Source organism: Ovis canadensis, chromosome 23, assembly GCF_042477335.2.
Source record: "Ovis canadensis isolate MfBH-ARS-UI-01 breed Bighorn chromosome 23, ARS-UI_OviCan_v2, whole genome shotgun sequence".
In the NCBI taxonomy this organism is placed as follows: Eukaryota; Metazoa; Chordata; class Mammalia; order Artiodactyla; family Bovidae; genus Ovis; species Ovis canadensis.
Window position 1 is genome coordinate 56,025,020 of NC_091267.1, and position 14,417 is coordinate 56,039,436.

Here is a 14,417-nt window from a genome sequence, read left to right on the forward strand (position 1 = left end):
CTGTGTGGAAACAAAACACTCTGATAAGAACACTATAGTTATTTCAGGATATACTATAGTCAGCAGTTGATAGGAACGAACCCTTTCCCCGGAGTCTCCTGCTACTTTGCAGACAAGACCATGAAAACTTCTGGTCCTTACAACGGGCTCCTGCAGCCAGATTCGGATCAGAGTGGCCAGCGTGTAGTACATCACCAGCAGGACGATGGGGTTGGCGTGGTGGTACCAGGACAGGTCGGGGTTGGCAATGATCTTCCATGTGCTGGAACAGTCCGTCTGAATGACTGATTTGATACCAAACAACCTGTTTAAAAACAAAAAAGAAATATTAAAAAGATGCAACAAAGATCTGGCTCTGATCCACAGAATACAACCAGCTTGTCTGACACATTCATGAGCTGTGCTGTGCTTAGTTGCTCAGTTGTGTCTGACTCTTTGTGACCCCATGGACTGTAATCCACCAGGCTCCTCTGTCTATGGGATTTTCCATGCAAGAATACTGGAGCGGGTTGCCATGCCCTTATCCAGGGGATCATCCCAATCCAGCGAATGAACTCGGGTCTCCAGCATTGCAGCATTACTGTCTGAGTCACCAGGGATGCCCCATATATAATATATGCATCTTTAAATCATACATTTGTATGTTTGTGTATGTATAAAATTCATACCAACATTACCCAGATGGCCTTTCCTCTGGTTCAAAAATCTAGCTAATACCAAATCTTTGCACACTTATTAGAAATTTATGTCTCAATTGTCAATAAGTGTTTTCTTAATGTAGATTTCTACTATATAATCAGATATAATTATATAATGGGAAGTTGTGTAAATGTGATTCATTAAGAAGTTCATTTTATATGAATTTTTTTCTCAGAAATGACTCTACTAAGTGAATGACTCACTTTACATGTCAAGTGAGTCTCCCTGGAAAGCTTCAATCGTTTGTAGCTTTTACATGTTAACTTCCTTTGACTTTGATGTCCCATTTTTTGCTGCTCTAAGGTTTTCCAAGACTATGAATTCTCCACTTGTAAAACCTCTCAGAGATATTGCAGTTATTATCATGAGGCCAGGGTGATATTAGTGACCATCCCCACCCCCACTCCTATCAGATTCCTACTTCTCTTCCTCCTCCTCCTTGGCAGGGAGCACAACTGTCTCTCCACTCTCCATGGAGCACTTGCTTTGTGATTTTTCTCCTCTTCCAAAGCACTCCCAACATTTGACAGCACATGGTGGTTATGACTTGGCTGGATGTTTGTTTCTCCTTGTACATGTTGGCAGATTTATAAAACCTTCACCTGTTTTCAGGTTCACTCCAGATCACATCTGCTGGTCTCTGGTAATACAGAAACCCAGCCATTTGCAGGAAATACATAATACTGAAAATAACCCCCCACTTTAAAACATTAAATTGTGGTAAAATACAGATAACATATCACGGGTTGGGAAGGTCCCCTGGAGAAGGGAACAGCTACCCACTCTAGTATTCTGGCCTGGAGAATTCCATGGATAGTATAGTCCATGGGTTGCAAAGAGTCGGACACAACTGAGTGACTTTCTCCTTGCAATCTCCTAGATGGATCTCACACATAAAACAGAATCTATCATCTTACATTTTTAAGTGTACAGTATAGGGGTATTAACTGCATTCACACTGTTGAACAACCAATCTCTAAACTTGTCATCTTGCAAAACTAAAACCCTGTCCCCATTAAACACTAAAACCCCACCCCATCTTCCCCCTCCGCTCTTGGTCACCACCATCCTACCTTCTGTCTCCATCAAGATGATTATGCCACGCACCTGGTAGACTCTAAGTGGAATCACACAGTATCTGTTCCTTAGTGACTGTTTATTTCACTCAGCATAATGTTCTCAAGGTTCATTCACTGGTGCAGCAGGTGTCAGAATTTCTTTCCTTTTGAAGGCTGAATAATATACCATTGTATGGATGGATCACATTTTCTTTATCCATTTCTCCAAGGATGGAGACTTACACCTTTTGGCTATTATAAGTTGCCATGAACACAGGTGTACAAATACCTTTTGAAGATCCCACTTTTGATATTTTTGGCCACATACCCAGAAGTAGAACGTTGGAGCATATGGTAGGTCTCTCTTTAATTGTTTGAGGAACTACTGTACTGTGGTTACAGTGGCTACAATCAGTTTATGTTCCCACCAACAGTGCACAGGGCTCCAATTTATGTACATCCCTGCCACGTTTCAAGTTTTTTGATGGAGCCATCTTTGCAAGCGTGACCTTAGACACCACACTTTTAATTTAGCCTTTTCTTTCAAGAGCTCAGAGATCTTTACAATCTGAGCCCTTCATACTGACACCTGGAGGCATATTCTCCAATCAAATACTCCCTCACTAACCAGTTGACACAATATCTTCACAAAACTTCACCGAGAGATAGTCAAGAGACGAATCTTATTTCAGGAGCTTTTTATTTGTAACTCCGAGTTTTTACCAAGAATCACTTTCTTTAGTCTGCAAAACACCCTTTAATATTAAAAAATATATATCCGTGTGTCATGAAGATCTGCTGGTGCCAAACACCCTCAGTTTCACCTGAGAACATCTTTATTTGACCTTTATTATACCAATGGCACCCTACTCCAGTACTCCTGCCTAGAAAATCCCATGGACGGAAGAGCCTGGTGGGCTGCAGTCCATGGGGTCGCTAAGAATCGGACACAACTGAGCGACTTCACTTTCATTTTTCACTTTCATGCATTGGAGAAGGAAATGGCAACCCACTCCAGTGTTCTTGCCTGGAGAATCCCAGGGACGGGAGAGCCTGGTGGGCTGCTGTCTATGGGGTCGCACAGAGTCGGACACGACTGAAGTGACTTAGCAGCAGCATACCTTTAGGTATATCATATATACCTTTAGATATAAAATCACACCTTGATTTTTTTTTTTCCAGGAGAATGTGAAGGATGTTGTCCTCTTGCATTTAGACTGGTATAATTTCTGGTGAGAAGTCTGTGATTCCCTTTCACAAGATGTACTTTCTATTGTGATGCTGTTACTATTTTTCTCTATCATTGTTATTCACAATTTAATTGTACTGTGGCTTGGTGTGTCCAGCATCCTGCATTATGGGGTCACAGGGTGGGGCAGGTGTAGGGGGGACGACCCTTCAGAAAGGGGGGCCACCAGCAGACAGGGACAGAACCTCCTCCTTCTCCAAAACCCCATGGTGCAGTCAGCACAAGTAAAGGCCAAAAATCTAACTGCTGGCAGGTGGGAAACAGAATTAGTTTTACACATGAATAAAAGCAAGGACACGCTGTCAAGAAGGCAAGGCAGGTCAGATGTCCACAGAAAATGAGGTTTGTGCTTCCACTCCCCTGAAGGCACTTCCTCAAAGTTCGACAAATGTCTTTGCTGGAAGGAGACTGAATCTAGCTCTCAGGGGTCCTCCCAACAAGATGCTCCCCTGTCCTTACAGCAGCCCATCTGGGTGAGGACAGACCACTTTTACACACGTGTTCTTGCTGCTCTGGCTTCCAACCACCCTCCCCTCTGTATTGCATCATACGAAAAACACAGCCAATGTTTAACGTCTCTTTTCATTAGTTTCCTACTTATGCTTTAAACACATTTCCATGCCAAACCCATGGACGTTTTTGAGAAACTGGAGTTTGACAGTTTCCGCACAACATTGTTTTCTTAAGCTTGGAAAAACTGCATGGAGTCCCCTGGGCTCTGTATCATGCCTTTGAAGTCCTTTTTGGCACACGTGTGTCTTAACGGTCTGCCAGGTTGTTGTAATTGGGCTTAACCCTACACGCGCGGAACCCTGACTTATTATAAAAGCATTCTGTCCATGGGACAATTTTGCACAGGTAGAAGGTGTGTTGTCTTCAGAAGGGAGACAGCTAACGAACACACTGAGGCCATGTGGAAATTCCTTGCCATTTCACCATTAAAGGCCCACTACCCTACTTGAGATGATGCCACATCTCAAGAACATTTATATGCAGTGTATGTTCTAGATTTATGGCCTATTTTCTGTGTCTAAACACATTTTCACCTCTGAGAGCAGTGCAGAAATGAGTCAGAACCAGGACTCCCAGGACCAGTTGGTCATCCCATACAGCTTCTTATGACAAGACCAAGTTCGGTCCCTAAAACATGCAGCCTTCCGTGTTGGGAGCACAGGATGAGAAATATCAAATGTGGGCATTTCTATTACCCACAAACATAATTTTCCCCAAGTAGCTATAATGTAAGTATGGATTTGAATACCTCATTTTAAAGCCCTACATAGTTAATAACCAATGAACTTACAAAGGCAGAAAGAAGGAGACGCAAGCCAACTCCGCAGTTCCTCTGATAAATCAGGCACTATGTTGAATGTCTGAGGTCAGCTCTGCTGGGGATCTGCTATTGGCTCCATTACACATGTAGATTGAGGCACAAATGAATACAAAGGTTTGTATGTGGTAGGGCTTATGTATCCAGGTCTGCTGGCTTCAAATCACACCACTCCATTTCTCAGGTGCAGTAAGTGGTGAAATAGGAAAACCCCAAGGGTATCAGGAAACCCTCAGGAAAGGGCATTAGTCATAGGAAGATTCCACTACAGGACACATTTAGTAAATTTGTCCTTTCAAGTGCTGAGTCCTGAGTCTATTGAGCATTATAGTTATTGTCGAAGATGTGCAAACAAATAAGATACCATTCCTGTCATCATAGAGAATTCATGATGGTGGGAAACTACTCAAATATGGCGGAATGACTTTAGGAGATGTGCTCTGAGCTGTTCATCCTTTGGAAGGTGGTTATCAAGTTTTCCTTCCATAGAACTGCTTTGCCTGGATGGTGGGTGCAGAGCGGTGATTTGCGCCACCGCTTTGACTTCCCTGGTGGCTCAGATGGTAAAGCGTCTGTCTACAATGCGGGAGACCCAGGCTCAGTCCCTGGGTCGGGAAGATCTGCTGGACAAGGAAATGGCAACCCACTCCAGTACTACTGCCTGGAAAATCCCATGGACAGAGGAGCCTGGTAGGCTACAGTCCATGGGGTCGCAAAGAGTCGGACACGACTGAGCGACTTCACTTCACTTTCTGAGCATGGGAGCAGCAGGCATTACCTCGGAAGGGCACAGGGGCACCTCACTGACCCCATGGGAGGGATCTCACTCCCCAGTGGAGTAGCCAGTTGCTGGCTCTTACATTTTAATTTATCTGAAGGGCACAAAAGAGAAACCTGCAAACTAGTGACCAAGGAGTTTCACTGAGTGTCAGAAAGGTCAGAGATACAGAAGGAAAAAGGTTGGATAATTCATCTATGGGGGCATGCTCAAACAGGGGAAAGCAAGAAATCTTCTGTAGGAAAAGTTGTAGCTTAAGAACCTCCAGGAAGAAGCAAACATCTAGAAAAGGAAACAATTGGCAGAAGTCTAGCTAAAGCCCAGATCTTCTTCTGTAAAGTCCACATAAAATGCTTCTATGTGTTCTAGGATAAAGCCCTAAGTTTCTCAGGTTTACATCATAGGAAACGGCTTTCCATGAAGTGTCCTTGTAATGTGATGCAACAAAAAGTATAAGCTTTTCCCATTCTTGGGAATTTTCTATTTTAGGAAAACATGAATATATTTTAATGGACATGTATCATGGAAATATGGTAACGTTAATCAGTTTCAAACTCAATCATGGAATGGATGGTAAAGCTGGGTGTTTTGTTTGTTTCTTTTTCTTTTTTTTTTTTTTATTCAGGTAATCAGTTATCAGGAAGGTGAGTGCAATTTTCCATCAATATTAATATATAAAGTAAGAATAATAAGAACTTCAGATTTATTGTCAGACACAATACAAGTGAGAAGACAGTGAGGGAACATCTTTAACTTAGCAAAATAAAAGCTATTACCCTAGAATTCTATACCCAGCAAAATTATCTATCACCAGAAGGTGCCCTACAAAAAATGTGAAAAATTATTTTATGCAGAAGAAAAATAATCATGGAAATGTGGATATGTGGACTGAATAGGGAAAAAAGACAGTACAAATTCTCTGAATAAATTAAGTAACTATTCTCTGCAATAAATTAAATAACATCATTACTGATTCTACAAATATTTAAAAGAAAACAAACTCAAAATTATTAGCAACTTTATGCTAATAAATTTGACATCTTACATGCAAAGGAAAATTCCTTGAAAGATACAAATTACTAAAATTCATTTAATAACCTGAGAATCTTATATTTATTAGAGAAATTGAATCTGTGCTTAAATATCTTCCCATGAAGAAAATTTCAGACTCACATAGTTTCATAAGTGAATTCTTCTTAAGGAAAAATTTAAAAATAATGATAAAAAATTCAACACCAACTCTTCCGTCATACAAATTCAATCCCAGCAGGCTTTGCTATAGACATCGACAAACTGATTTAAAATTCATATGGAAAATTAAAGGGCTTAGAATAGCTTAAACAACTTCAAATTAAAAAAAAAGAAGAGAAAAAAGAAAGTCTGACACTGCTTAAATTCAAGAGATTATCAAGCTATAAGTAATCAAGACAGTGACATAAAGATGAAGAGACAAATTGTATAGAATAGTCTATATATAAAATCAACCACATAATCATGGTCATGATTTTCAACAGATGCAAAAGAAAACACAGTCATTTCAATAAATGATTCTGGACTACTTAACACCAAAGGCAAAACAAACTCTGAGAAGAAGATATAGAGGAAATGTTTGTGAATTTGGGCTTGGCAAATAATTCTTAACTACCACACCAGAAGCATGATTCACAAAAGAACAACTATGAAGTATATTTCATCAAAATTAAAACCTCTCCTCCTGCAAAGACACTAGTAAAAGGATGATAACCCATAGACTGAGGAAATATTTCCAGAAACATATACCTGATAAATGATTCGTGTCCTAAACAACTGTCAGAACTCAACTGAAAGAAAACAAAGTCAACATGATTTTTAAAAATGGGTAAAAAGTGAAAGATTTATGCGATCTGAAGAGAGTGTGATGAAGAGAAAGCAGCATCGACGTACAGTCCACAGCACTGCAAAGAGTTGGACATGACTGAAGCGACTTAACATGCACATGTGTGTAAAATAGATAGCTAGTGAGAAGTTCCTATAAAACACAAGGAGTCTGGCCTAGCACTCTGTGATGACCTAGAGGGGTGGAATGTGGGGAGGAGAGGGAGGCTCAAGAGGAAGGTATATATGTGTAATCATGGCTGATTCTCACTGTTGTATGGCAGAAGTCAACACAACATTGTAAAGCAATTTCCCCTCAATTAAAAATAAATTTTAAAAAACAAATAAGAACGGGTAAAATATTTTAACAGACACTTCATTAGAAAGATATATGAATGTAAAATCAGCTCATGAAAAAGATCCTCAGCCTCATTGGTCACTAGGGAAATGCATTAAATTAAAACCACAATGAACTGCCTCTACACAACAATCAGAATGCCCAAATTTAAAAAGATTGACTCTACTAAAACAGAACGAAAAAAAGAAATGAACTCTCACACTGCAAAATGAGACCTACCTCCTGTCCCCACCCAGGATAATCATAATATTAATTATAACAATAATAATAGCAACAGTAATGTTTAAAAGTACATACTACATGATTTTGTTTATAGAAAGTCCTAGAAAATGTACTCTAATCAAGTCAGGGAGAGCCATCAGAGTTTATCTGGGGATGGGATGAAGGAGGATGAAGACAGGAGAGAGATTACAAAGGGGATGATGGAGCTCTTGAGACAGATGGGTATATTCATTCCCTTAATTATGGTGATGGTTTCATGGGTATGATTATGTCAAAACTGATCAAACTGTAAGCTTTAAATTATGCAGTTTATTTCATATCAATTATACATCAAGAAAGCTGTAAGAAAAACAATTATACTATTTCCACCAAAAATGAATAACTAGCAACTTTATGAAAACAATTGTTAAGTTTTCTCAGGAAAAAAAACTTCTTTAGAGAAACTCTGAAGAGAAAAATCAAAGCCTCTCAGCTCCCATTTCCAGAGCTAACCTTTTACTTCCGGGTCAGTTTGTTTAGAACTAAAATGAACACACTGCTATATTTAAAATGGATAACCAACAAAGACCACTGTACAGACATGAACTCTGCTCGATGTTATGTGGCAGCCTGGCCTGGAGGGGGCTGGGAGAATAAAGGATTCATGTATATGTGTGGCTGATTCCCTTAGCTGTTCACCTGAAACTACCACAACATTGTTAATCAGCTGCACTCATACAAAATAAAGAGTTTAAAGTTTGGAAAAAGAAAAAAATGCAGACAACAGCAGCCACAGTTACTGCATAAGTAACATTCTGAACTTCAGAAAGTCAAGCAGTTATGAGGCAACATCCTTCTGTATATCTGTCCTCAAAATACTTTACAAGTTAGCCAAATTGGCTTATCTACAGTCTAAAAAATTAATGAGGTGTTACTGCATTGAATTAAAGTCCAATCCATGAATGAGAATCTTAGCTCTAACAAACAAGATGGTCACACTTTCCAACAAAACGTTTGATAGCAAAATAATTGTTTTGTTCCAAAATGCCCTTTCTTAAAAGATCCCTTTAATTTTTCATCAGCTGTTATTTTAACTTGAAGGATTAGTCCATCTTCCCACCACAAGAACTTTTACCATCATTAATTTGCTATTAATTTTTAAAGTTGAAAGCACTTAAATGTACCATCCAGGCATAGTTTGTAATATGTTCATTAATACTAATCATTTGGAGCAAATGTAGAAAAAAAATAACTGCCAACTCTGCCTAATCTCTATTCCTCTTCATATTTTGAAAGATTAAATGTAGAAGAGTCATCTTTTCACCTGGCAAGCTTCACTGGACTACATTTTATCCTTGAGAGCAGGGACAGCACTTGGGCAGAAAGGTCCTGACTCGCGGTGACCCGTGCAGGTGAGTTGCTCTGTGCAAGCTCCAGAGCTTGACTGCCCTCCAGGTCAGCAAGGAAACCAGGTCACAGGACAGGGTGGGTCCTTCCTGGATACTGGAAGAAGACCCTTCCTGAGAGGCATGCCCAAGAACAAAGGCGAGACACAGCTGGTCGAGGGTGCGCTTCCAGAAGCCCAGGCTGGCAGATGTCCAGTGTGGAGGCTCACCTGCCTGGTCAGGGGCAGTGGCTGCTTTAAACATGATGCCAGGTGTCACTTGGGTGGCAGGGTGACACCCCACCCAGGGACCCCTCTTTCCCAGGGGTCTTGGGTCAACACCACACCTACTCACGGCCCCAGGTGACCATCAGGTTGTGGAGATTCCCCGAATGGACTCGAGGGTCAAGTATTTACATTCTATTGATTTTCCATTTATCTGTGAAAAGTCAATTTGTTTCTCTTGTTCCCAGTTTTTGCCTTTTAGATGAGCACAGATAAAGTGGGTCTGAGTTCAGTCACTTAATCTAAAAAGAAACAAGAGTTTGGTTCCTGCTATATCACTTACCAACCTGGCAAATTAAACCATTGACTCCCTGGTGGGGACACCCTTAACAAAAAGGGGAAGTGTTAACCACAGGTTCATTTACATTCCTCAGCATGAAAATGACCTGCTTGACATTAATTTTCCCCACACTGGACCACTTTCAGATGAGGTTCTCACCAACCTGCCTCCATTATGAACAATTTTGTCTTTCTGTGCTGTTTCCATTAGCTAGGCTAAGACGGCTCTGATGAAAAGGCAGCACCATGGCTGTCCCAGGTAAGGCTGCAAACACACTAGAACAGGCCACATTAGACAAGCACCTGCAAAGCCAACGGCACCAGACACAACACAAGAGTGACTACATTGTGTCACTTTCTAGGAGCCCATTGGCTTCTCCAAACTAGAAGAAAAAGACACAGCATCAGGGCCATTATGACTCCTGACACATTCAGTTCAGTTTAGTCGCTCAGTTGTGTCCGACTCTGCAACCCCATGAATTGCAGCACGTCAGGCCTCCCTGTCCATTATCAACTCCCAGAGTTCACTCAAGCTCATGTCCATCGAGTCGGTGTTGCCATCCAGCCATCTCATCCTCTGTCGTCCCCTTCTCCTCCTGCCCCCAATCCCTCCCAGGATCAGAGTCTTTTCCAATGAGTCAACTCTTCTCATGAGGTGGCCAAAGCACTGGAGTTTCAGCTTTAGCATCATTCCTTCCAAAGAACATCCAGGGCTGATCGCCTTTAGGATGGACTGGTTGGATCTCCTTGCAGTCCAAGGGACTCTCAAGAGTCTTCTCCAACACCACAGTTCAAAAGCATCAATTCTTTGGTGTTCAGCCTTCTTCACAGTCCAACTCTCATATCCATACATGACCACCGGAAAAACCATAGCCTCGACTAGATGGACCTTTGTTGGCAAGGTAATATCTCTGCTTTTCAATATGCTATCTAGGTTGGTCATAACTTTCCTTCCAAAGAGTAAGCATCTTTTTATTTCATGGCTGCAGTCACCATCTGCAGTGATCTTGGAGTCCCAAAAAATAAAGTCTGACACTGTTTCCACTGTTTCCACTGTTTCTCCATCTATTTCCCATGAAGTGATGGGACAAAATGCTATGATCTTAAATTTTCTGAATGTTGAGCTTTAAGCCAACTTTTTCACTCTCCTCTTTCACTTTCATCAAGAGGCTTTTTAGTTCCTCTTCACTTTCTGCCATAAGGGTGGTGTCATCTGCATATATGAGGTTATTGATATTTCTTCCGCCAATCTTGATTCCAGCTTGTGCTTCTTCCAGCCATTACTGACATTTTAATGACTAGCGTAAGAATAGGATAAATATAATAAACAATACTATACTTTTCATGGTTTTTTTTTCCATTTTTCTTATTTGTTACAGAATGGTTAAATATTGCTGAAGTTTGAGGCTTTGGCTTTTCTTTCTTATACTGTTTTAACACTGGAATAAACATGTTTTTCCTCGACTAAACAAAGTGCATTTTCTTATTGTGATTTGTTAAAACAGGACATGGAAAGGGACATGGGACAAGCTGTTGTGTATTTATTTAATAGAGAATGCTGCCTCCAAAGGGAATGGCCTGAATCTCTCCCAATCCTTCCCACAATTCTTGTTCATTTTCAAATTGCAGGATCTAAGGTGAAAAAATAAAGTAGCAAAACAACAAAATGAATTTGAGCAAAGAAGTCCAACCCTTGCAGTATAGAGAAAGTGACTGTGACTGTCGCAGAGAAAATGCAGAGGTTGGAATGACAGCCAGTCAGAGATGATGAGACGTGACTTTGAGGGCCATTCAGTCAGCCCCATATGAGTGCTCACTGTGCACAAATGTTCATGACACTCAGAAGAAGAAAACCTACAGGTTCCATCACTCTCAGTCATGACTACGAAAGCAGTAGACGCTGACTCCCCAGCCAAGCCCTCCACCTGGCCCACGTTGGAATGTTTGCTGTGATTGTCCAGATAATTTTGGTGAGAAAACAAGGACCGCCCCCCACCACCCCCACTTTGCCCAGGACTGTTTTTACATGAGTTCACCTCAGAATTACTTGCAGTGTCATCTTTGCAAGGGAACAGTCAACAGTGAGCTGACACTATTAAAACTGGCTTTTTGTAAAGTCACCAGCAAGGAGATATTTGTTTACAGCATTCAACACATTTCAGCTCACATTCAAGGACACCACAGAGCAAGTCAGGCCCACCTGCCCCGGTCCTGTCCCCCACAATGCACGTCCCACACTTTCCGTGCAGAAAACCCACAGGACACAAGCTGGCTGGGACTGGTGGCTTTAACACAGAGAGGAACCCAGGTGAGGACTCTGAACCCTGACCCTTGCCTCCTGGCCTTCAAAGCGTGAGGTGTTTGCTGTCTACAGAAATTCCCGAGGAAACACAGAACCTTTGGAAAGTCCCATACTTGGGATTAGCTAAGCCAAATTTTGTTTAGTCTGCCATTTTCCTTAGGGAGACCTGCCAGAATACGCTGGAACTGGGCTCTATTCCATTAAACAAACTGTGCTGAGTGGTATGTTATCTGTCTTTTGTAAGTTATGTGGATTAGGTTTAAAGCTTTATTGTGCTGGATCAACTTCACAAGAGGGGGAACTGAATTTTTTATGGTTTATAAGCATGTGAACCATATACTCCAGTGTCTCATATCCTATTCACACTCTGCCTTAACCTTCCCATGTGTTATTTGCACCAGTCACATCCTACTGTTTGTGACCCTATGGACTGTAGCCCACCAGGCTCCTCTGTCCATGGGATTCTCCAGGCAAGAATACTGAAATGGCAAGAATACTAGCCATTTCCTTCTCCAAGGGATCTTCCCAACCTAGGGATTGAACCCTACTCTCCCACATTGCAGACAGATTCTTCACTTTCAGAGCCACCATGGAAGCCCAACCTTCCCATAGGTAAGCTCATAACTATCAGAAAAGAGCCCTGAACTTTGTTTCGGAGAATTTGGACAGTTCTGTGCACAAACAAGTGGGAATCACTAACTTTTCCCCAGGCAGCCCTCCTCCCTGCCCCTTGTCTATGTCCTCCCAGTCTCCCATCTGCCTTGTCCACTTCTGGTCCCTACCCACCTGCTCCACAGGCTTCCTTGGCTAGAACCTTTGAGGAGCTCCACCCAGTTGCGAGTGGAGTTGGAAGGAATCATATGATCTCTTGGGACTCTTGGGTTGAAAGAAGACATTGCCCTAGAGAAACACAAGCCCGCAGAGGTGTGCTCCACACAGGAGCCGGATTTCAGGTCACAACAGCTGCGTGAAGACCTGTGGAGTAACATCGCATGCTCCCAGGACCAGGGAAACCTCCATGCCCTCCCGCAGAGCAGAGCACTAGCCAGCCCGGCAGAGGCCCCCACACAGCTGAGGGACCCTGGGGCTGCTTCTGCTCATTATGAGTTTTTCCTAAATTCATTAGTAACATGGATGCTCAAGAGAGCAAAAATGAAGAATCTAAATCTCCCGGGTCAGAAATCAAGGACTGACTACATTACAGCACAGCTACACAGCCAAACGCAATCAAAAGCTTTGCAGTCCGTGAAAAATCACACTTTAGAGAAACATTTCATGAGATGAAGAGATGCAGAAGTTGCACAGAGCAAGTTACAGAACATCCTGTGAACCATACTGTGCAACAGTCAAGCATCACGATTCAAAGTCTGTTTGTAAAAAGCACATTTATGCACAGGAAAAGCACGGGGGAATACAGACCAAAAATGAACAGTATTTCTGGGAGTTAGGATTATTTTTTTAAGTGTTTTTCCTGATTCTTTTTTACACTTTCCCAAACAATCACCAACAAGCATCCTAATGATAAACAAATCAATTCAATATTTCTAAAAGTATTCTAAATATATTCTAAAAATAAAGCTAACCTTCACCAGAAAGCATATTTGAAAGCTTACAAGAAGACAAAAACGACTTGGATTGTTTTGAGGACGGCCACATCCGAAGCTAGATGCATGGACTGGGGTCTCTGTGGTTATGAAATTTGTGACAAATGCCCACGCAGGATGACTTTTTCTTCCTGCTTATTTGCAGTTTGTTTTCTGCCAGCTCAGTTGGTGGATAGCAATGCGTTGAAATTACGCCTTAAGAAAAAGCTATCATTTAAAATACGCAAATTTCCAAGCTTTCAAAGGCTAAAAGGCAATGTCCTACTTTCACCAAGTTGATGGAGGAAGAAACTACAATAAGGCAGCTTACATGCAAACGTATGTGTATACACACATCTATGTGTATATACGTGTATATATGAATGTGTATATATTGCATTGTTTAGCACAAACTATCTATACTCTGATAAACCACCCAACTTCTAATGACTCTATAAGAGTATAGCGATGAAGCTTTTAAACTTTTTAAAGGTATTATCTTCAAAGTGTCTATAATAACTTACAACCATCATTTTAAGTTTGAGGCAATCCCAATAAAAGATAAAGATGGTAAGTTATAACACTATTAAGACTGCTATTACCCACACACTTGGTTGGCAAGTCTGGTTTACCACCTGTGATAACTCATGAGCTAATAATGGTTTTTACATTTTTAAGTGGTTGGGAAAAATAAAAATAGTATTTCATGAAATGTGAAAATATTTTGAAATCCAAAGTTCAGCGTCCACAAAGTTTTGCTAGAACCTAGCCAAAACCTGAAAATCTCGTACAGGGCTGCTTTTGCACTAAAATGGCTTCTTGAAAAAATTGTCACAGAGACTATAGGCCTGCGAAATCTAAAATATTTACTAAATGATCCTTTACAGAAGAGGTGTTTTCAAGGTGGTTCAGAATAGTCTTTGTATTTCCTATTATCAGTCTCTAGATGGCAGAAAAGAGCCTTAAATTGGGTATGTGGCGTGACATTTCCAATTAAATCATCCCTTAAAAGACCAACAGTGCAAAACTTTTTGCTCTATGTGTTCAATAAAACCAA

General features: G+C 41.1%; 1 protein-coding gene across 4 annotated transcripts in view; it reads right to left on the reverse strand.

Moving 5' to 3' along the window:
- PIEZO2 (piezo type mechanosensitive ion channel component 2) overlaps window positions 1–14,417 on the reverse strand; it is a 256,765-nt gene that overhangs the window by 82,392 nt on the left and 159,956 nt on the right. For 2 of the 4 annotated variants that reach the window (XR_011252350.1, XM_069568657.1), the window contains exon 8: window positions 82–304. Coding sequence is in view for 3 of the 4 variants with exons in the window: in XM_069568657.1 (XP_069424758.1) it covers window positions 82–304 (223 nt within the window). In the remaining variant the exon portion in view is untranslated. The remainder of the gene's footprint in view (window positions 1–81; window positions 305–14,417) is intronic. The other 2 variants (XM_069568658.1, XM_069568659.1) reach the window with 1 other exon arrangement.